Raw genomic sequence first — 21695 nt, forward strand, 5'->3', positions numbered from 1 at the left:
CAATTACATAAACCATTCTAAAAGTGTGTTTTCTTCCTTATGTTTCACTGTAACAGATATATAAAAACCTAGGAATTCATTTTGAGAAATGAATGAGCTGATGAGGTGATGGAAGATGCTAGCATTACAATGCAAAATCCCCAAAAGAATGAATTCATAAAATGTATAGACCTGGAAGGACATTTTCATTTGGGTTGAAAGCCTAACATAAATGCTAGCTTAAATCGTTATGTTAGTGCATAAAAATATGGTAGGGACATCAGAAACATATGCTGTGCTCTTCAATGCTTATCTTAACCACAACAAATGGGTAGAAAAGAAGATAAAAAACCACAAAATAGATAAAATATCCAGAAAACAAGTAGTTAGTACTTGCACACCAGAGCTTAATTCATATTGATAACTATTTGAAAGAAAAATACAAGAGCCTTTTTACTGAAATTACAGAATTGATCTTGCTTCTGTCTAAATTGATGTACCATCGTTTTAAAACAATTTCTTCCATGAAAGACCCAGAAAAGGGCAATGAGGGAGATGATCTGGAAAAATATGAAGTCAAATCTCAGAAGTCACTATGTTCATTTGAATTTTCTACCAAAATATGAACCTCCAAAAGCAAAGAAAGAAAGAAAAAAAAACCCCATGCAATAGTAGTTTTGGTCCTATGAGCCACAGAACTATGTCAAACACGCTGTCTTTTATTCCCAAGGTATTCAGGGAAGGTGCCTTGGGACTGTGTCTCCAAAGACAGATAAAGAAACCTGTCATTTATTGTGGCACGTTTTCTGGGTTATTACAAACAGAAGAGTTGTACAAGAGATGAGAAAAGAAAGGCTGCAGGCATGTTTTCTTTCGATTTTACTAGCACATTCTCCACAGAGAAAATCCTGCACCTCACAAAACAGGCTTACAGATCAATGTAAATATTTTTAAATTTTTATGCCCTGACCTAAGGGTGATCTAAATTGTAATAACTAAGGCCATAGACCTTGCAACTTCACCTAAAAAGTCAGTTGTTGATTCAATGCAGTGGCTGGGTATCTTGATTAGCTTTGTCAGACCCATTTCTCACTGAGACTTAAGTTAGACTCTCAGCCCATCAGGATTGTTCCACTACTTATAGCATGCACCAACTGGGAAAGAGAAGCTAACCTGGTGGGCAGGTGACTTCTTTATTTCTAGAAAATTCGCAGATACTCTTAAGCAAAGAAACTGAACCTCTGTTTCTCATATCCTGGCTAAATGATGAAGTAATCTGGCTGCTCAGCAAAGGCAGCAACGTCCATCTCCTTCTCTATTGCTTTTCTTTCTTTCTCTCAGAAAAGCAAATATTCCATGCCAAATGGAAAGGAATATGAGTTTTCAATACAATGCAGAATACCATACTTTTTTGGTAGACTCATATTTTCTGTCTTCCTACCAGAAAAAGAAGAATAGGTATGCACAGCTCTGCTCTGGACATTTTTCTCCAGTAATAGATTCACAAACTCCTCACCAAGTAACCCATTCCATAATTCCCCTCTTTCCCCAAACATATCTTCAATCGCAAAAGTGCTTCTTAGTGGCAGTCAGCCTGCTGTTCAATGACAGACTCACTTAAAGAAGACGTACCACCTTTATCTTCAGCATAGGATTTCTCCTTAGTCTTTCTGGGTATTGCATTACAACCTTTAACAACGCCCTCTCCCTCCAAAAAAAAACCCCAAAACCCTCCCAAAATGAAACCCAAACCAATAAACCCCTCATTTTACAAGCAGTTTCAAATATTTTCCTGGTGTTGAAAGAATTGAGTGAGAGGATTAGATGTCAGAAACAAATACACGCGCACAGACAGAAAAGCAGAAAGACAAACATTCTGCCATTTAAGCCAGTTTATGTGGCATAATGGTAATAGAAATCTCTGTCATCTGAAAATACAGTAACCAGTTCTATCAGTGAACAAGTTTTCACCTTTCAGAAACAAACACAAATGATACCCTTCTTTGATGAAATTTTTAAGGCTGAAAGTAATTGGCTATTTTACCACGGCTTAAAAACTCCATTTAGAGAAGAGTAAGTAGAACACACATTTGAAACTACGGAAAAAGGAAAAGTTATGTGACCACCAAAGCTCGCTGCTACCTATTAACAAGTAAGAAGGACAGTTTCATTTTTATGCCATTTTCATGGATGGCAATTAGAGTGCCTGTGCTACAAGGAACCACGTCCACCCCTAGGTAAAACTGAAACCCAAAATATTTAATTGCATCAGCACTAGTTTCCTGAGATTAATGCCAGCATTATTTATCAAATCTACCTTTTAAGCCATGTGCATCACTTCTTTTCACCACCTAGCAGAAAAAAACACCTACAATTACAAAGTTTTGCTTAAACATGCAACAGCTTTTGACACGCTGCAGCAGCCTTTGGGTGAGCCTCTCTTCAGCCGGGGATGAAGGAAGGCTTTTTGCCAGCCAGAGGTTTGAGGGTCACTAACATCCAGCTGGCATCTCAAAGATATCCTTTTACTTTTCCATCTTAATTCACAAGGATCTGATTTTCTTCATCCTTCAACCTTCTCTCCTCCCTTTCCAGCCTATGGTCCATCCAGGTCAATTTTAATAACCAGGAACAGCTGAAATACCTTTCTCACTCCTTCCCTTACACAGCCATAAACCACCTGGAACACAGCCAGTCAAGAAAATGCAAGAAGTCTATCCAAATATGCTGATTTTTTTACAGGTGGTTTACATTCCTTTCACAACAACTGATGGAGAGAAGAAAAGATTTATTCCTAAATAACGGAGCTGCTATAGCAATGGAGTGAAGGCAACTATAGGGGTGGGCAATAGTCTGCATGGTGAGCCAAGATAAGAGGAGACTGTAATTTAATTATCCCAAAGCACATGGAGGTGTTAATTTGAGCTGAATTTGAATTAACAGAAAATATTGTACCAGAAAATAAAACATGTAAATAAAATGCTTTAGAAGCACACTTCAAAACTTTTAACCGAAACAAACAGAGAACTTCATGCTGCTTTCGCCTGTTGGGCCACACATTTAAGTCAGGAAGCTGCTGTGAATTTTTAAACCTTTAAAAACAACTACTTTTTTTTTTGTGATAATGCTTACAGAATTTATCAAATGCAAACTCCACTCAGAATAATGGCAATAAAAGGTCCTTCAGCTGACTCATGCTAATGCAGCTAGGCCGATGAATTAAAATGTCTAGAAACTAGTGCACTTAAAGTCTGCAAGAGTCAGTTTGGCTATGATGTCAGCTGCCACATTTTTTGACAGTTTCCTATATGTTGGGAAAAAGTAAAAATTAAGTTATTTTATCAAATTCTTTCTGCAAAATAAGTCCTTTCTTTACTCTTTGTTAACATGTACAGAATGGCTGTTACCAGAGTAAATTAAAAAGTGACTATCAAAAGATAAAACACAGTCTCATTTCTAGCACTCCTGTTTCTGTGAAATAATTTATTTCCCTATTCCCTTTCATATTCAAAAGTAGCAAAGGAATGAGCACAAACCAATTAATTTCTAAAAATAAAAAAGCAAGAAAACTGAAGCACTTTTTCTTTAAACTGAAAGTCCCTCTGCCCCAAGCTCTACTTGTAAGATAACTATTTCTATTGCATTAGAAATCAAACTCTTAGGTAAACTTTGATTTCAATAAAGAACTACACAATTTTTTTATCTTAAGTGCTGCTAATGGCGTTTATTGGATAATTGATATATTATCCTGTTGCTGCTTTGGAAGATAGTTTTATTAACTTGTTTTAAGCTTTAACTTAGTTTGAAAAATAATTTTGGTTAGACCACCATATTTCTTGTTTCCCTTAAACTGCTGAAAATGGAATTCATCAACAAGAAAAGTAAATTAATTGGAAACCTAACTTTGAGATAAAGAGTATCCCAGAAAAATCACTGCTTCTGTTTGATTGTTGCACTATGATCTAGTGAGTTTCAAGGTTTACTCAATTTTTGGTTAATAATTAATGGAATTTTATTTACAAAAATGTAAAATGAAAATGAGTACCGATACTTCCTATGAATATAAATTACAACAGAATACCCCTCGTGCATTGATCAGTAATGAGGCATTATACGCACTCCAATCATAAATCCCAGTGGAAAGTTTAACTGATAGAAGTTCTGTTCTTAGGTTGACTTAATAAGCCTGGGCTGATTTACTGAGCAAACTGAAAAACTGGATAAAACCTTCTTTGTCTGAATTTGTTCACTTCCACACACCACTTCTACACAAGTATAAGAGCTAATATTAAATGCAACACCACACAACTCAGCTCATGTACCTCAAAGATAAGGAACTCCTCAAAAGCAATGGATAAAACATCTGTTAAAGTACATGTTACTTTCATTAAAAGAAGGAGAAAAGATTTAAACATGCACTGAAGATGGCATAGATTCAAAGCTCAACTTTAACTTTGATACACCAAACAAGAGCATGTTAAAAGGACTTGAAATACCAATTATGATACGTTTAATACTATGTGGTGCGATATCCACCAAACTCTTTTCGTCCTGAAGACATGCAACAGAAATTGGTATTACAGAGAAGCATTGTGCTTCTATGGAACAAAAACATTCAAGGGTGATATATTCTTTTATTTTTTTATTTATTTTTTGCCAGTATACATCATGCAAACATACCAAGTATAAAATAAGCTCCAAAATCTGAAAATCTGGTTTAGCACAGCAATGCTGCAGTCTTTTCTGACTATAAAGCACCTTGAAGTGGACTTATCCACTAGCATGCTCATCATATTCCAAGAAAAACAACAGATTATAATTTTTTACTGCACTCTATTTGGTTTTTGAAAGCTGACAGATGTAAAGAGAATTTCACATTAATAACAAATAAATTAAAGCTGAAATCTACAGCTGAAGACAAGAGCATAAGGCAGTGCACTGCGCCCTTTACTAATATATACATTGGCAGCTTAAAAAGACTTTTTGCATTTTTCATATTTTCCTAACCTGTTCAGTTTGGCTTCAACAAAGCCAGACCTTGAAAGATTGATTTTAGTCCAACTTTATTTCCATACAAAATACAGTTAGTATTCTTGCTAAAAAGTGTTCTTGACCAAATAAGTTTTCTTATCACTTGCCTCAATGTATTACTGCAAACATTTAAACAACTTCCACTATGTCACTGCAGGCTAAGGGAATAAAGATTTGCAAACTAAAAATAAACAAATCCTGTGGGTTTGGGGGGTTTATTTATTTTTTGTTTGCTTGTTTTAAACTGAGCTAAATTAAAAGCTGAGATGTGCTAAGTATAAGAGAAAGTACATTCTAACTATTCAATATACTTACATTGTAGGAGCACAGAAAACCCTGTTGGATTATGGTGCACTACTAGAGCTAGCAGTTCTGAAAGTACATCTTACAGAAATTTCTGAACAAATCCAACTTCTAAGTGGCACAGTTTTGGATGGGAAATCTAAATATGCAATGCTTGAACCCCACCCCAGCACCTTTCTCTTGGATCTTTAAAATGACACAAACATTATGGCTATTTAATTGAAAAATATTTTATGAAGTTTGGACATACATTAAGTTATTGCTGACCTGCCTCTCATTTGGCTTTCTCTTAAATAGCTAGAACATACTTTTTTAAATACATCCCTTTGCACTGACAGGTATTAGAAAAATAACAGTCAAAAGTATAATGTATTTTTGTGTTACTATAGCTTTCCCAGAAAAGATCAGCTGGAGATCCTTTGCAGCCTTTTCGGTTGCTTAGTTCCTTCAACATGCACAATTTCATCAAAGCCTTACGACTAATGTGAGTGTAAACAATTTCTATCAAAAGTAATATTCGCATTTAGGCCACAGTGCATATTATAGTTCATTGGTACAGGTCAAAAATGCCCTTTTTATTAGGCTAAATCTGCAGTTACAGGTTGAAGTAGGAGTAAAATGTTTTATATACTATAGTTAAGTGGTACAGTTGAACGTGCTAATGTACTATAGCACTGATAGATGAGTAAGAAAGATGGACTTGGGAAAAGGAGGCGACAAGATGTCGCTGGGAAGAAGAAAAATTATCATTAGGTGTAACTTACACAGTCTCAGAAAAAAATAGAAATAAAGCAGTGAAAAAAGATCCGTGAAGGAAGGTCTGACCTCAAACTGAGAGATTAGGATATAGCTAGTAGTATCCTCAACTAAAGACACAGCTGTTAGCACTTTATTTTTTAACTTCTAACAATGAAGGCAAATCTTGTTTTTTTTTTTTTCTTTTTTCATTGACTGTCACTGTAATGGGAAAAATAGAAAAAAAAAATTCTACTTCAGCATGCTTTGTCTGTCCCATAGGAAGCAACTATTCCAAATAACATCTGATCTTAGACTGTAAGATTCACACATTTTTGACCCCACTGAAACAAACCCAACATTTTATAACAGGAGATCTCACTATATCAGAAGTTTTCAATAAAGTGATCTCAGAGCAACTGCTGTTAGGTGGATAAACAGAGACTGGCTAAAGTCAGCGGAGAGTAATTGGCTGTGTCCTGTTTTCATTCAGCAGCTGGCAACAGAGAAAGAACAGACTTAAAGCACTGGGGCAAGCTTGGAGACTGATTAGTCAGGAAGCTATTCCTAAAGGCAGCAAGAGTAGGAGCTCTCCCAAGAGCTCTCTCACAGCAGTTTTCTTTGCCCTGTGAGACACAACTGGAAATCCCTTAATGCACTCTGCCCTTCATTTATTTTTGCTACTGGACATTTGAGAGCATTTAAGAATGCTTCTTTGAGTAGTTGCCTGATGATGGATCACGCAGAATTAAAATGATTTTATATTTCTTAGGGAAAGGGGAAGACTACCATCTACAGTACAATTATAAAACTAGGGGATTACCTGATAGCAAAGTACCTTTTATTCTGTTGTCCTGGGTTCAGCAGTAGCAGTCATTTTTTCTCCTTCTTAGTAGCTGGTGCAGCACTGTGTTTTTTGGCTTTCGGCCTGGGAACAGTGCTGATAACACCAATGTTTTTAGTTGATGATCAAATGTTTAGTCTGACCAAGGATTTTGTGAGCCTCATGCTTTGCCAGGGAGGAGGGGAAGCCGGGAGGAAGCAGAGACAGGACACCTGATCCAAACTAGCCAAAGAGGTATTCCATACCACAGCACATCATACCCAGGAGGTAAGGGAGAGTTATGAGGAAGGGCTAAGCACACTGCTGGGGGCTGGGGGAGGTATCGGTCTGCGGGTGCTGAGGTGTTGTATTCTCTTCCCTTGCTATTTCCCTTATCATTATTATGACTGGTGGTAGCAGTAGTGATTTGTGTTATACCTTGGTTACTGGACTGTTCTTATCTCAACCCGTGGGAGTTACATTCTTTTGATTCTCCTTCCATCCCTCCGGGAGCAGGGGGAAGAAAGAGGGGGAGGGGGCGGTAGACTGCGTGGTTCGGACTTACAGCCTGAGCTTAAACCACGACAGTTCTTTTTGGAGCCCAACATGGGGCTCGAAGGGTTGAGGTAAGGACAGATCTGACTGGAGTGTGTTTAATCATATTTCCGATAAGCATTCATTGGTTTGGATTAATAGTCACTCATCACAATGATGATTTATTGGCTCTCAAAGTTGTTTCTCTTGATCTGACAGTTTCAGCATAACATACCTTACTTACAGCCTGGGCTTAAACCACAACATCTGTGCTGATTTACTCTTTACACTGAAATTATAAACTTATCTTGCAGAGAAAAAAGTTACATAGCTTAAGGCCATGGTACTGATTCATTTACTTTTAATCCATATAGTCTAATGAAACATTAGTACACTCAAAAATATTAGCATTGCAGCTAGCAGTAAAATATCAATTATACAAACACTCCATAGTAAAGGGAAAAAGTTGAGTATCAAAGTACTAGAATTTGGAAGCACAACAAAGCTATCCAAAATTTATGTAAATTTTATATATATGCATTGTAACATGATCTACATTTAACTTTTTTCCCCTCACAAGCCTATGACAGAATGTACTAACTTAAAGAGCACCTACTCAAGCTATTGTTTTATCTTCAGTATTGGGTGTGCTGTGCCATGTGTTACTAACTTTATTACAGATAGAGAACTAAAAGATGGAGTAACCTCTTCAGTCTCTTGGCCTCAATCACTTTAAATTAGAGGCCTGAACTTACTGACCATTAACAATTTATATAAGCTAACCCCTATGAAAGATAGGTATGCCCCTCTCTCTAGCCTGTATAAGGACCCATAGCTCTCTAGGTTGTGTATCTATGTTTACAACGTATTATACAACTTCAAGAGATTAAATACATACATTAATTCTGGGAGATGAGTTAAAAATGCTTAATACCTGATATCCGAAAGTAATTAACATGATAAAGCACTTCATGTGTTTAGTATTTGGATCATCCTGCGATTGTAGATGCTTGGTACATCTGTAAAGCAGCACCTGCAGATGTCTGCTTAAGAACCAAACAGTATAAACTGCGAAAAAAACCAAACAATCTAAAACCAAAGCAAATCCCACCCCCTCTATGGTTTAGGACCATAGGAAAGGATAGGGCTCTCTACTAGCTTCTAGCATTTCTTTTGATGTGACTCTTATTTAATCTTACCTCATTTTTTAAATAGTGACCAAAATTTAAAAGTCCTCCCCTAGCTCCTCCATCAGCTTAACTGCTTAATTTGGCATCGTGTTCATATGAGTTATCAGCACGTTTGGACACATTAGATCAACTCACCTAGTTCTTCAGCTAATGATGGTGAAGTGGAAGATCAGACATCATAAAGTTTACTTCTCATGGAAAAGATAGTTCAAATAAAATATTTATATTTTAGAATGTAGGAAGAAAAAAAAATTAGGCCTCCAGTAATAACAGCAATAAAAAGTACCCACAGAAATAGGAATAGGTCCTGAGATAAATTTCTCAGGAGACAGTTCTTATGCACAGAACAGAAAACAATTTTGGTAAGGAATTGAAGTATTTAGGAATGTATTTTTACTTTGAAACTATGGAAACATAAAAAAAAACAAACCACCAAATATAATTATTAATACAGTAAAACTCAAACAAAACTCCAACTTTATACAAAGTTCAGAAAACAAAAGAAGCCTTCATGTAGTAATCGAGTATATATTATGATCCCTTGTCCAGAGGCAAAAGAAAACAACTGGAAGGTCAATATATCTCATCAGTCTCCACCTTGAAGAATAATTTTTTTCTGGCTAACACATCTGCGCTATCTCAGATTGCTATCCGTCAGTTAATACACACAATTATATCATTTCTTCTTCTGTTAATTCAGTTACCAAACTAAAAGACAATTAAAATTTAGGTGTCAAAGTCAACCTGGGTAATGAAAACTCTCACTCAGCTGTGTTGAAGCCTGTTTCATCCACATCCCATTATCATCACAGAAACAAAGAATCATGTAGGTTGGAAAAGACTTTTAAGATCGAGTCCACCTGATATCCTAGCACTGACAAGTCCACCACTAAACCACAGCCCTAAGCACCACAGCTACACATCTTCTAAATACCTCCAGGGACAGTGACTCCACCACTTCCCTGGGCAGCCTGTTCCAATGCTTCACCTTTTGGTGAAGACATTTTTCTTAATATCCATTCTAAACCTTCCCAGTACAGCTTTAGGATGTTTCCTCTTGTTATTTGGGAGAATAGACCAACACCCCCACCTGACTACAACCTCCTTTCAGGTAGTTGTAGAAAGCCGTAAGATTTCCCCTGAGCCTCCTTTACCAGCTTCATTCTTTCAGGGACAGGATTTAAATCATGTTTTCCATATCCCTGGGAAGTTCCCTTCTGTTCATTATCCCCTCTTCTCATAGAGTTCCACTATAAGTAACAAATATGTCTGAGTCTAGTTATTCAAATATTCATATTGAATAGGGAAGGCTGACAATTATTCCCGTCACAAAAATCCAGGAGTACCATGACCTGGAAGCCATGAAAATATCAGCCTCTCAACTTGTGTTGCATTAGGCAGGCATATGCCAAGAAATAGCTTACCTGTGGTTCTATTAAGCTCTTCTATCTGTCAGTGAACTGAACATAATCTGAGGCATATCCTGTTTTCAGATTACTTAAAATGGTTTCCCTCTTTCTCTTTATGAAAAACAATTATCAGAAAATGCTGTCTTTCTTGCCACTATAGGTTTCCAAATTGCAGGGAAGAACCCAAGTGACAAAGCGATTCTAGATATAAAAACATATAACCTATTAAATTGGTTAATTTAGATCTTAGAAATAGAAACCTATCAAAAGAGTGCTCATTACAGAAGTGCATCCTACTTTTCTGTGGTTGAAGGCTTGTTAAAATTCTTGGACATTGCTCCTGAAATTGCATAGCTCAATTAGGTGCTGTAAACAGATACCCACATTTGTTTTGAAACCTGAAAACTGGCTTGTGATACCCACTTTTGTTCCTGCCCCAAAAGCTATCCTGATTCAAGTAGACAAAGCCGTCTGTCCAGAGGTAACTGAAGTATTGGTATGTGTTCTGTACTGTAACATACCATGTACACTCATCTATTTTCAAGTACAAAGAAATCAGCTTAAAGCCTAAGAAAGATAAGAAGAAAAAACTCTGTAACAATTATTTGTTCATGCTGAATATCTGCTGAGATTTCATTCCGTTTCTCTGTTTATGACACTAAGGATTCTTGATGTTATCATTTCAATTTCATATTTTATCATTTTCCTATGCCACAAGGAGAGGGGAAAAAATAAATCAACAATTGCAAGTTTGAATACAGTCTAGAATAAATTCATTCTTAGTTTTCTAAACCTCAGTTTTCACATTTTTGAAAACCTAGGGAAAATATGGTCAAGCTTGTAGGGTCCGATAACAGTTTTTTCTTTGATTGCCCTATATGAAGTTAGATAAACATAATCAGACAAGAAAGCATGAGAAAAACTCTTTCCCCCAATGAAATAAAAACCGTCACAAAAAAGTTCTCTTTTTAAGGTATCATCATAAACTATTGTAACATCAAGACCATGCTACTAACAAGGTATTGTTACAGTATTTCAGACAAAGAAAGAGCAGATATTAGCAATCCTGATTTTTGCAAACTTTGAGGAAAAAAAATTTGCTAGGAAATTGCATAAAGTAGTTCTTCTGATCATCCTTTAAAGAGTTGTTTTTTATAAAACATCACCATACCAAGAACAAGGATCAAACTACTTTACAGTGCATGCTGAAAGTGAAGAGATTGATTAGCCCAATATCCTCCAAAATCCAAACATTCTTTCCTGAAATTACTTAACTGTAGCTTCTTCATCTTCGTTTTGTAAGAAAAGAGGAGTTACAGTCCCAACTACCTCACATTACCCCGGATCATTTAGCCTAAGTCTGGCTATCATCTTTCCTTCTGCCATTAAAATGAAAACTGCATTTGCTCCCTACATTTTCTTCCTTTTCCACTCATGATGTATAAGTTTGAGCCACCTAGAAAAATTCTCTGACTTTTCTGCTGATTATTTTGCTGGGTGATTGATGTAGATATTGCCTTAGGCATGTATGATAGAAATAAAAAAGACATCTATTTTTGGAATGAAACAAAGAGATACTGCATTTATCAAGCAACTTACAGACACAACCCACCAGTTGTGGTTCAATTTAAATGCCAACTTCCCTTTAGAGTATTCCAAAACTTGAAAATAAAGCTTCCAAATGTTCCTACCCCAACAAAGGGAAAAAGCAGAAGGATACCTTGGTTTTTCCCTACATCTATTTAATGTCCCTTATTTGTACCTTTGCAAAGCATTGTCTTATAATAAAAAACCCCAAAATAAACAAACAAAAAACCCCAAACCAAAACACCTAACAAAACCAAGAACCCCCCCAAACCCCAACAAATAAACAACAAACAAATAAACAAAGAAAACCAAAACACCAACCAAAAAAAAACCCACAACCCAACCCCAGACAGAAAGATAACTCCAGTATTTCAGTATTTCTTTTGCATTGTACATTTGTGCTTTGATGCAACAACAACTTTGGAAAAAATGAAAATAAATTCTCCTACAGGAGGAAAAAAACCCAGAACATTAAGGGAACACATCCACTTACATGGCAAAGAAAGATGAATTAAGAAGTGTGCTTAAAGAATTTCATGAGTAACATTTTGTGTTTTCTCTACACCCTTTGAATTACTGGCTAAACAATGCTTCACAAACCAGACAGCACTCGAGTCACAAAACAGACTCAAGTCAGGGCGGATACAGTTTCACTGCTTGTTTCCAGCTCAGATTTTGTCCCCTATGTACATAGAGGAGAGTCATTTTAACCAGAGAAAACTGATTTCTAATGTCTAGCTGATATTTCCTTACTCGAGATTTATTTAAGAAAAATATCCCCCTTCAGAAGATGTACATATATTAAACAATGTAAAGAGCATTATGGCTGTTGTTCAGTCAATAGATACATAATTCATTCTATTTGGATCAGAGTTCCTAAAGATTTTGAAGAAAGGTGCAGGAGTTTAGATACCTGTTTAGTCTACTTGTTCTTAACATTCAGAAAACAGAAGTGAAAGAGTCTGGCAAATTTATACCTAAAATCTAGTTTAACAAACATGGAAGTGACTTGCAAAATACTCTGAGAAGTCACAGAACCTCTTTGCTATATAGATCAACTCAGTAATTCTCTTTGAACGGGAAGTTCCGCGTGACTAAATAATGAAAAGACAAATATGGGTAAATTGCTGGCAATTTACAGCTCCCTCTGCAGATTTAAGATTGCCCAGTGATGCATATGCAGAAGACTGCTTTGAATATATAACTTGCCTGCTGTAGCTTTTGGAAATCTGGTTACCTAGCTAGACTATTATGAAACTGACATTTAATGTATGTGCAATTATGGAATATACAGTGTCACTGCTTTCAAATGTCACCTCTTTGCCACAGTTCTTATCTTGCAGAAAATGTCCTTGCCTCCCTTGAGAGAAGCAGTTTGATTCAACTAGCACCAAGGAACACTGGCAAGATATTTACAAAAGCAATTAGCTCTTCTGAGTGCCTAATTTGACCTCTTCAAAGGGTCTCACTTTATAAATAAAGTTGTCAAACCGCTGGAGAATAAGCCCTATTATAAGTCCCCCCTCTTCGAAAGGCAGCACCTTTTTTACTCTTAAAAGGCTTTGATTCTTGTCTATGCTATGTTCACATATAATTCTTTATGAAAAGACACAGAATGGAGAATAGGCATGTCACTTTATTCATGGAAAGTCTCACAAGACTATATAAGACAATGAAATAGCCACAGACATTTTTTTGTGGGATTACAGTTCCTCCTCTCCTCTAAATATAGGCAGCGCTAAGGTTGACAGTGTGTGCTTGGGTTATATGAAGGGCAAGTTAACTTTATTTTTTTCTGTCTATACCAATATTTTCAGAGTACTAATATGCATTAACTACTAATTTGAAAAACCCATTTCCATTCTTAAGAGAGCTTGCATCCATTTTGCAGTATTTGGCATTTAAAAATAAATATAAATAAATAGATGAGTGTTTTATACCTCTCTTTATGTCAGCCTTTATTATAAAGATATATTTTTATTAACTTTCTTGGAAAGAGATATTTTGGAATGCAATTTTTCTCGGACCATCTCTGTGAGAGACTGTATGCATCTGCAAGTATGGCATTGCAGAAATAGTTCTAAACAAACAAATATCAATGAGTAAATTCACTTTTCTTGTCTGGATATTTTTTTTTCTAGACATGCAAAATTGACTCTCATGGTCACAGTTTGTTTGAACTCTGCTGCCTGATCTAGGAAAACACTCTATTATAAACAGTGCAGATGGTTTCAGGGGAATTATTTCTGTTAGAATAAGCAACAATTTTCCTTGACCTAAGCCAATATTGAAGTGAAGCTTTGGTCTTAAAATCGGAACAACTGAGAACTATGTTTTGGTGTTTTTTAATAGAAATTCTATTATATGTTTTCATTTCATAACAATGCCTGCAGATATTCCAAGTCTGCTGCCAAGAAAACTTGTCTATCGAGTAAAACTTCACAAAGGCTAACACTTTTTTTCTCCACCAGAGGTACAAACACCGATGGTTTTAGATCAAACATAGAAAGAAAAACAGTATCTACCATGAAGAACTGGTAGTAGTCAAGAATACACCTTTCCTACTAAAATGTACTGGGTAAAAAGTTACCGTCACAGGTTTCATTGTTTCTCCAGTTTTAGGTACTTTCTAATGTTTAGTACATATAGTTGTGGAAAAGACAGTAACATACAAAGCAAAGAAATAAGGAAAGAACTGGGTTGAAATGTCAATCATAGTTTGCTGTCATATACAGCTATGCTGAAATAAAAGTGACCCCTAAGTGACTGGACTGTGGGTTTCAAGAATTAAGATTAGCCTGAGCTCACTGTCAACTATGATTGTCAAAAATAAGGTAGCAGAGACATTAATATGAACCTCAGATGACAGTTCCATTACAAACAAGAGATGAAAAAACCCCAATGAACATACCAAAAAAAAAAAGGGTTTTCTTCGCCTTAATTTGGCCAAGAACGACATTACTTGACAAGGATTTTATTTAACAGAGGTGTTTAATATGCTTCAGATGAAATGTGACATGAAAATTATTCTATTGTTTATAGACTCACTGAACAAACAGCTATAGCAATTATGACTACCTCTTACCATGGAAGTTTGATTTGAATATAGAAACAAGACTTTACTGTTACCTTTGGAAATACAGTCCAAAACCCAATTAATGATTGCAACAGAAAGATTTATTTCAACCTTTTTCAGTCACAAAAAACAATTTGTATTTTTTTACTTCCATTTTATTATAGCTTTTCTTTACTCACAGCATTCTGAATAAAACCTAGTTGTAAAGAAAAATGTTTTCTGCTGCATTTGAGGTAAATATACATGTAATCAAAGCTGCATCTGAAATTCATTTTTGTGCATTTCAGATAACATTACCTTGGCTAATGTTACTGTAAATAAGTGTGTAGCCACAGCAGCAGAGAACTTGATGCAGACTGCAAAGTCTGACTGAAAACTTAGTGAATAATACAGCTTCCTGTGCTGCAGTGGGCTCCGTGCTGCCTTTGATATGCTGCTATGTCTATTTGAACTAGCTTGAAATAAATGTGCAAGCTGCAAATATGCCTTGACTGTTGTAAATAACTGAAATCAGATCAGCCATAGCTATTAGCTGCTTGAGATGATCTTCTAATGTGCAAAATCCTGATCACTGAAAATTAAGGGCTTTCTTCTACTCCCTGAATAAAATAAAAAAGCTCCCATAAGATGCTCTTGAACTACAAATTTACCAAAGTACAACACTAAAACTATACTAACACTTCACTTTGTGTCATACAGAGCTCTGAATGGGAATTAAGAGTGAAAGCATACACCACAGTATTGACAGCAGTTTGTGGCTCTTTGCAGTTAAAGTAAACTAATATTAACAGGTAGTTTTGAACATATAGGTAATTTAATTGTTAATTTAAAAATAAAAAGCACCATAAATGGAAACAAAGGAAACAAAGATACCAATACGTCAATAAAAAAATCTAGTAAAAATGATTTGTATTCAGGTGCTAGAACATTTCCAAAATCTAACAATTCCAAATGTGTATTATTTCTATTACTTATGCAGCAGGGCTTTTCCTCAACAAGAAATTATCTGACTTCATAGGCCTTGTCACGAGCAGAAAAAATATGTAATGTAATTCCAATCATGGAAAGAGAATTGATTTAAACTTGACAAAATCCACATACCATGTTACAAAGAAGCAATCTGTTCAATAACAGAAGAGTGCAGTAGGACTGAAAATAAAATAACACACCCAAGAGGCTTCCCTGGGATGCAGCATGAGAACCAGTACTCTTTCTTAATAAGAAATATATCAGTTGAAACCTACCAAAGCTTTCTGGGGACCTCAACAGATCATGAAGAGAAAAGTGGCCAAAACATGGCTAGTATTCCAGTAAACCTACTGTTCTTCTTTTTTCCTTTTTACCTTAAACAGTCCATTTAGATAAAGGAAAGAATTTCAGTTCTCAGTTCTAGAGCTAAGTAGTATTGGATTGCTCATCTGTATTACTTTGTTTTATGGGGCTTGGCTCAGCCTCACAAGCAAGTGATGGTTTGGTATGTTGAGCAGTATCATTCTGAGGATGACAGTGGTAATGGTTAGAGAGATTTCTTTCCTGCTTCCAATTTATGTTAGAGCTATGAAGTAAGCGCACACATTCTGCCTGTATTTCTCTCTCACAGCACCTTCTGTGAGACATGGAACCACTACTCTCTAGTTCCCATGTATGTTTGGGTCTGATTTATATTCCACTTTTTTAGCAAAATATCTTTACTCATATAAAGACTAAGTTTTTATTCATTTGCTTACTTTTGTTTTGAAACTGAAGGGATTAGCTACAACTTGAGGGCATCTGCCCAACAGATTGCTATACTCTGAATGATTCAGAGGACAAACATTTCAAGTCATGGCTTGTAATTCTTTTTGACTGCATGATGAGTCAAAGAACTTCATCCTAGATATGAATTTGCAGCATCTATTAAAGTATATCTACTGTAAGTGAATCTGTTAGTCTCGGCAGAATAAGCAGTAACCAAACAGTGGTTACCAGTTAAGCCAAACATCCAAAGCCAGTAGAGAAACAAAGAAGGAAAATGCTTGAATTGCTGCTTGAGGGCTTTTATCAGACTCCACATATTTTAAGCTTAGAGTAAGCCCGTGTTTTTTTTTGCCATTATATAAAATTTAGCACCCATTTGATACATTAGGTTGGGAAAAAGAGCAAATCAATGAACAACCAAGCCAATACTTTTGTCTAATGACATACCCTAATTTGTCTGAAACGGCCACATTTTTAACTTCAGTAAAGTTATTATTATCTAAAAATAAACTTTGATCCTGAGGGTCTAGTATTAATTCTAGACAGTAAGCAATCTACATAATTTCTGGTTTCCCAATAACAATACAAATTATTAAAAGTAAATTCCCAATTTACCTACAAAGATCTTGAATAGCAAAAAAAATAAATAGATATTCACTTCAAAGGGAACTTGGAGCAATGAATGACTATATAATTCTATCATAAAACAAAAAAGTCTTTGATACATTGTCGTGGTTTAACCGCAGCCAGAGGGCTTGTGCACTCACTCCCAGTGATTGGTGCTGGGCTGGAAGCAATCGAGGCCCACGCCCCCCACCCCCTCCCCAGGGGCTGCCCCCCCTTCCCAGCTCCCAGAGGGATGGGGAGGAGAATCGAAAGAATGCAACTCCCACGGGCTGAGATAAGAACAGTCCAGCAACCAATGTACAACACAAATCACCACCACTACCACCACCAACAACAATGATAAGAGATAATAGCAAGGGAAAAGAGTACAATACCACCTGCTGAACAACGAGTCCGACCCGGCAGACCCCCTGTCCTTCCGGGTAACTCCCAGTTCCCCCTGGGCATGACGTGCTGTGGTATGGAATACCTCTTTAGTCAGTTTGGGTCCTGTCTCTGCTTCCTCCCAGCTTCCCCTCCTCCCTGGCAGAGCATGAGGCTCACAAAGTCCTTGGCCAAACCAAAACATCATTTTTATCAGCTTTGTTCCCAGCCCGAAAGTCAAAACACAGCACTGCACCAGCTACCAAGAAAGAGAAAAATGACTGCTACTGCTAAACCCAGGACATTATCCACCCCTTATTCCATACCATTCACGTCATGCTCAGATCCCACATTTTCAATATACCATCACTCTGATCTCAGTGCACTTCTATCTTAGTGCATGGACTAGTCCCTGTAAAGCTGCTGAGTCCATCTGGTCCATGATGTCAGGCTCCATCTCTTGTATCAGTCTTTCAGAACAGAGAGGCTGCGTGCAGTATTGGGTTGTTGCCTGCTGATGGTGATCATTCCCTTACTGTAGAACTGGTTCTGTCAAAGTTCATTCTCTGTTGGGATGATGGTTGAAGGGAAGTCAGAGCTAGTCGCGGAGGCCTGAAGACATCTGGTTGATGGGCTATTAAAGTATTACACAGCAGGCAACAACATACAATTACTGCACGGAGCCTCTCTGTTCTGAAAGACTGTTACAAGAGATGGAGCCTGACATCATGGACCAGATGGACTCAGCAGCTTTATAGGGACTAGCCCATGCACTAAGATAGAAGTGCACTGAGATCAGAGTGATGGTATATTGAAAATGTGGGATCTGAGCATGACGTGAATGGTATGGAATAAGGGGTGAATAATGTCCTGGGTTTAGCAGTAGCAGTCATTTTTATCAGCTTTGTTCCCAGCCCGAAAGTCAAAACACAGCACTGCACCAGCTACTAAGAAGGAGAAAAATGACTGCTACTGCTAAACCCAGGACATACATAAACTCACCATAATCTACATCAAGTTTAATGCTCTCTTAGGCTCAAGATAGGTTGATGTAACATGTAGATACTGTGACAAGTGTCAACAAATCAAAACCATATTAATGAATTCTTTAAAAGCAAGCTCTGAGTTGTGTTATCCTGGTCCTGAGATAACAAGTGAAAGAGCTTGGGTTTTTTTTGGTGTTTCTGGTGCACAGCCCAAATACAGTTTGTCCAAATACAGTTAATTTGAAAACTGGAAATTACACTATCTGTCCATAGACAGCTAGAAAGATAGATCGAAAGGGTTGAAAAGAAGAAAAATTCAACATAATTTTTCTTATTAGCAGAAACACTTATAGGATGAACTCAGATGTGCTCTACAGTCATTATTCAAATATCAATGTTACGTGCCAGACAAGCACTTGTCAAATATACTTGATTCTTCTCTGAGCCAATTCCTATAAGTGAATTAATTACCTTTAAACTGTCCTTCCAGCTCTATTTTCTTAAACTTTGTGTTTAAGGTAATCCCAAATTCTGTATGCTTTTTGGGGGCTATTGACAAACAACAACGATTTAAACACGAGGAATAATTAATATCATCAATTTGATAGCATTTGCTTTATAAACTCCACAATGCATTAACATATCAAAGGATAATGCATTCTATTTAAAAAAAGAAGAAAGGAGATATTTTGATTTTTTCCCCTATAAGTTTAAAAGAAAAAAATCTCTTTAACAGAGGTATTACAGATATAAGCTTTTTCCAGAAACCACTGAAAACAGTCACTCTGGACCCCCCCCAAGCTTAACTAAAACACACCTAATCTAACAATATTCCACAGACTGTCTAACAAAGCTAACAAGCATCCACACCCTTATTGTAACTTTTCAAATATGACTAAGTCATATTTGATTACAGCGAGATAGTTCAGAAGCTTACAAATAAGCATATAGGACTAATGTTCAAAATCTGGAGAAAAATTTTGCCATGAAGTAACAGATTCATTTACTCGTACTTTGTTAATACAACATAACTTTTGCATTAAGCTGGTAAATGATAGCTTAATCAATTCCATTACTATAGGATCAAGAAAACCAAAACAAAGGAAAACAAAACAAATGCAAAAATTTTTCTGATTCAGTATCATAAGTACTTAGTAACCTTTAAAATATTCCAAAATCTCTGCTTTCTGCTATATTTCCAAAACCCATTAAAAAAATCTGCATAATTGTTCTTAAGGACTATGAAAGTACTACATTTACAAATATACCCAAGTTTTAAATACTCCCCCCCCCCAAAGATAGAAGAGTTTTCCAAAGTAATCAGTAAGTGCAGTTTCAGGTGATTTTAAAAAGCAGGTTCCAATACACTTTCAGTATTCCACCAAGGCAGAAACTGAAAAAAATCACAGCAGTCCTTTGAAAGCACAGAACAACTACATAAGCTAAGAGCAGCATGCAATTCATGAATATGGTTCATTACCATGGTTACAAGCTGTCAGCACAGGCCGCTGTGTGGTTGGACTGAGATTTTGCAGTATGTCTGCAAAAGAAGGAAACAATGGAAATGAAACACATCTTTGAAAGTTACTGAAATATTCTAACAACATTACTAAGCAGAATTATGTAGAAGTTGGATGTTCCTAGGTGTAAAGTGACAATTACATACCAGTGACACTTTTTGATTCATTTATAGGGCAAGATGACTTTTACTTTCCCCATTCAACTAAAACATTAAAGTACACGTGGCTGTATTGAGGAGATTTGTCATAATAATCATGCTATGTTAAGCTCAGTAAATTAATCTCTTAAGTGCTACTACCATCAGCAAACCAGCCTGAACACCCCTAAAAGTTATCACTGCAAGAAAAAAATTAAACCAAATAGCACTCAAATTCTACAGCTCTTGTAACTTTCTATGGGACATAAAATGTAAAGTAGAATATTCACCTTTAGACCTCGGTGCCCTTTTCCTTCGGTCTCGAAAAGCTGCACCTGATTGCAAGGCCTCCAACAGGCTATCCATCACACCAGTCTCCTCACCTTCTGTAAAGGAGAGAGAAGGAACCCTCTAGGTTACCATAGCAATATCAAAGCATAAATAATAACTATAAACAACAATAATGAAAGGTATTAAGGGTACTATTAAAACTTTTTATTTCAAACTTAGACCAGGGTTTTAACATTCACAATTTGCTCTCTTGCAATTAATCATAACTGATTTGGTCTTCTATACATTGAACTAGGCTTAATTTTATTTCATTCATTTCACATTCCTCTTTCTCTATAGTGAGAGTGAAGTAGTTTTAAGTGAAATGCCATTTCACTCATATTTTCATTTCAGTACCCTTTTGCAACCACAAATAATCATCTTCATGTCAGCTTTCAAGAGCTGTCCCTAAAAATTATTTGCTACATTAGACAGGAGATCATTTCAGTTATTGTTATAAAACATTGAAATTGTTTCTCAGCAGGAAGCTGAGTGAACAAGATTGGACTGGATAGGTAGCTTTAATCAAAAGCCGTTTTCCCTTCCTATTTAATGACTGCTGACCGATGTTAAATAATAGATGTAGCTCAGGAAAATTCTACTTATCCTATTACACATGTATGTGTAATACCCATCCAAAGACTTATGAATGTTACTGTGAAATGATAATTAAATGCAAGCACTAAAAACCCTGCTTTTATTTTCTCAAATAAAAACATCAGCAGATGTTAGACTTTTGAACCTCGTTAACCCCTTGTGTCTGCGCCTGGCAGGAGAAAGAACGCTACTCCAAGGATTTACTATATGATGAAAAATCACCATGGAGGAATAAAGAATTACATGACAGAAATATCATTATGCCTCACTGGGCAAAACTCCCTCAGTCAACACGCTACCTTGGATACAGTCAGACACATCACATGATTCTGCAGTCATTGATAACAGTGAATATTCAAATCAGGATCTAAACTAGTTGATGGGTATAACAAGATGCCGCATCACTAAAATGGAATTCTGAAAGCACTGGACGATGAATAAGGAAGCAAGGCAATCTTCTAGACCTGAAATTGGGGGAAAATTAGTATGGGAAATGTTCCTTTCCAACACTGTTTCTGTCTCTTTCTCTGCTTTAAATTTCATCTTTCAATAAGCTTTAAAGAATTCTAGCATCATCTTTCTAAGGTAAGTGGTTTCAAGGGTAACAAAAGTAATTCAGACAAAAAAGCTCAAAGTTGCAAACAGGAAGGTCTGGCAAAGTACTGTAAAACCAGCATGGACCAAAGCATGACTATGACATTCTAGAAAAAAAACATATTTACTTTCATTAT

The 21695-nt window shown here is 36.3% G+C and overlaps 1 protein-coding gene across 1 annotated transcript in view; it reads right to left on the reverse strand.

Moving 5' to 3' along the window:
• Positions 1-21695, reverse strand: part of DIAPH3 (diaphanous related formin 3) — a 216670-nt gene that overhangs the window by 40051 nt on the left and 154924 nt on the right. Inside the window, exons 26-27 of the mRNA XM_061354886.1 lie at positions 20328-20423; positions 19861-19920 (exon numbers count right to left, since the gene is read on the reverse strand). Coding sequence (XP_061210870.1) covers positions 19861-19920; positions 20328-20423 — 156 coding nt within the window. The remainder of the gene's footprint in view (positions 1-19860; positions 19921-20327; positions 20424-21695) is intronic.

This window comes from Neopsephotus bourkii, unplaced genomic scaffold, assembly GCF_033783945.1.
Source record: "Neopsephotus bourkii isolate Nb327-2 ecotype Australia unplaced genomic scaffold, CSIRO-AGI_Nbou_v1 NB_83, whole genome shotgun sequence".
Taxonomy (NCBI): domain Eukaryota; kingdom Metazoa; phylum Chordata; class Aves; order Psittaciformes; family Psittacidae; genus Neopsephotus; species Neopsephotus bourkii.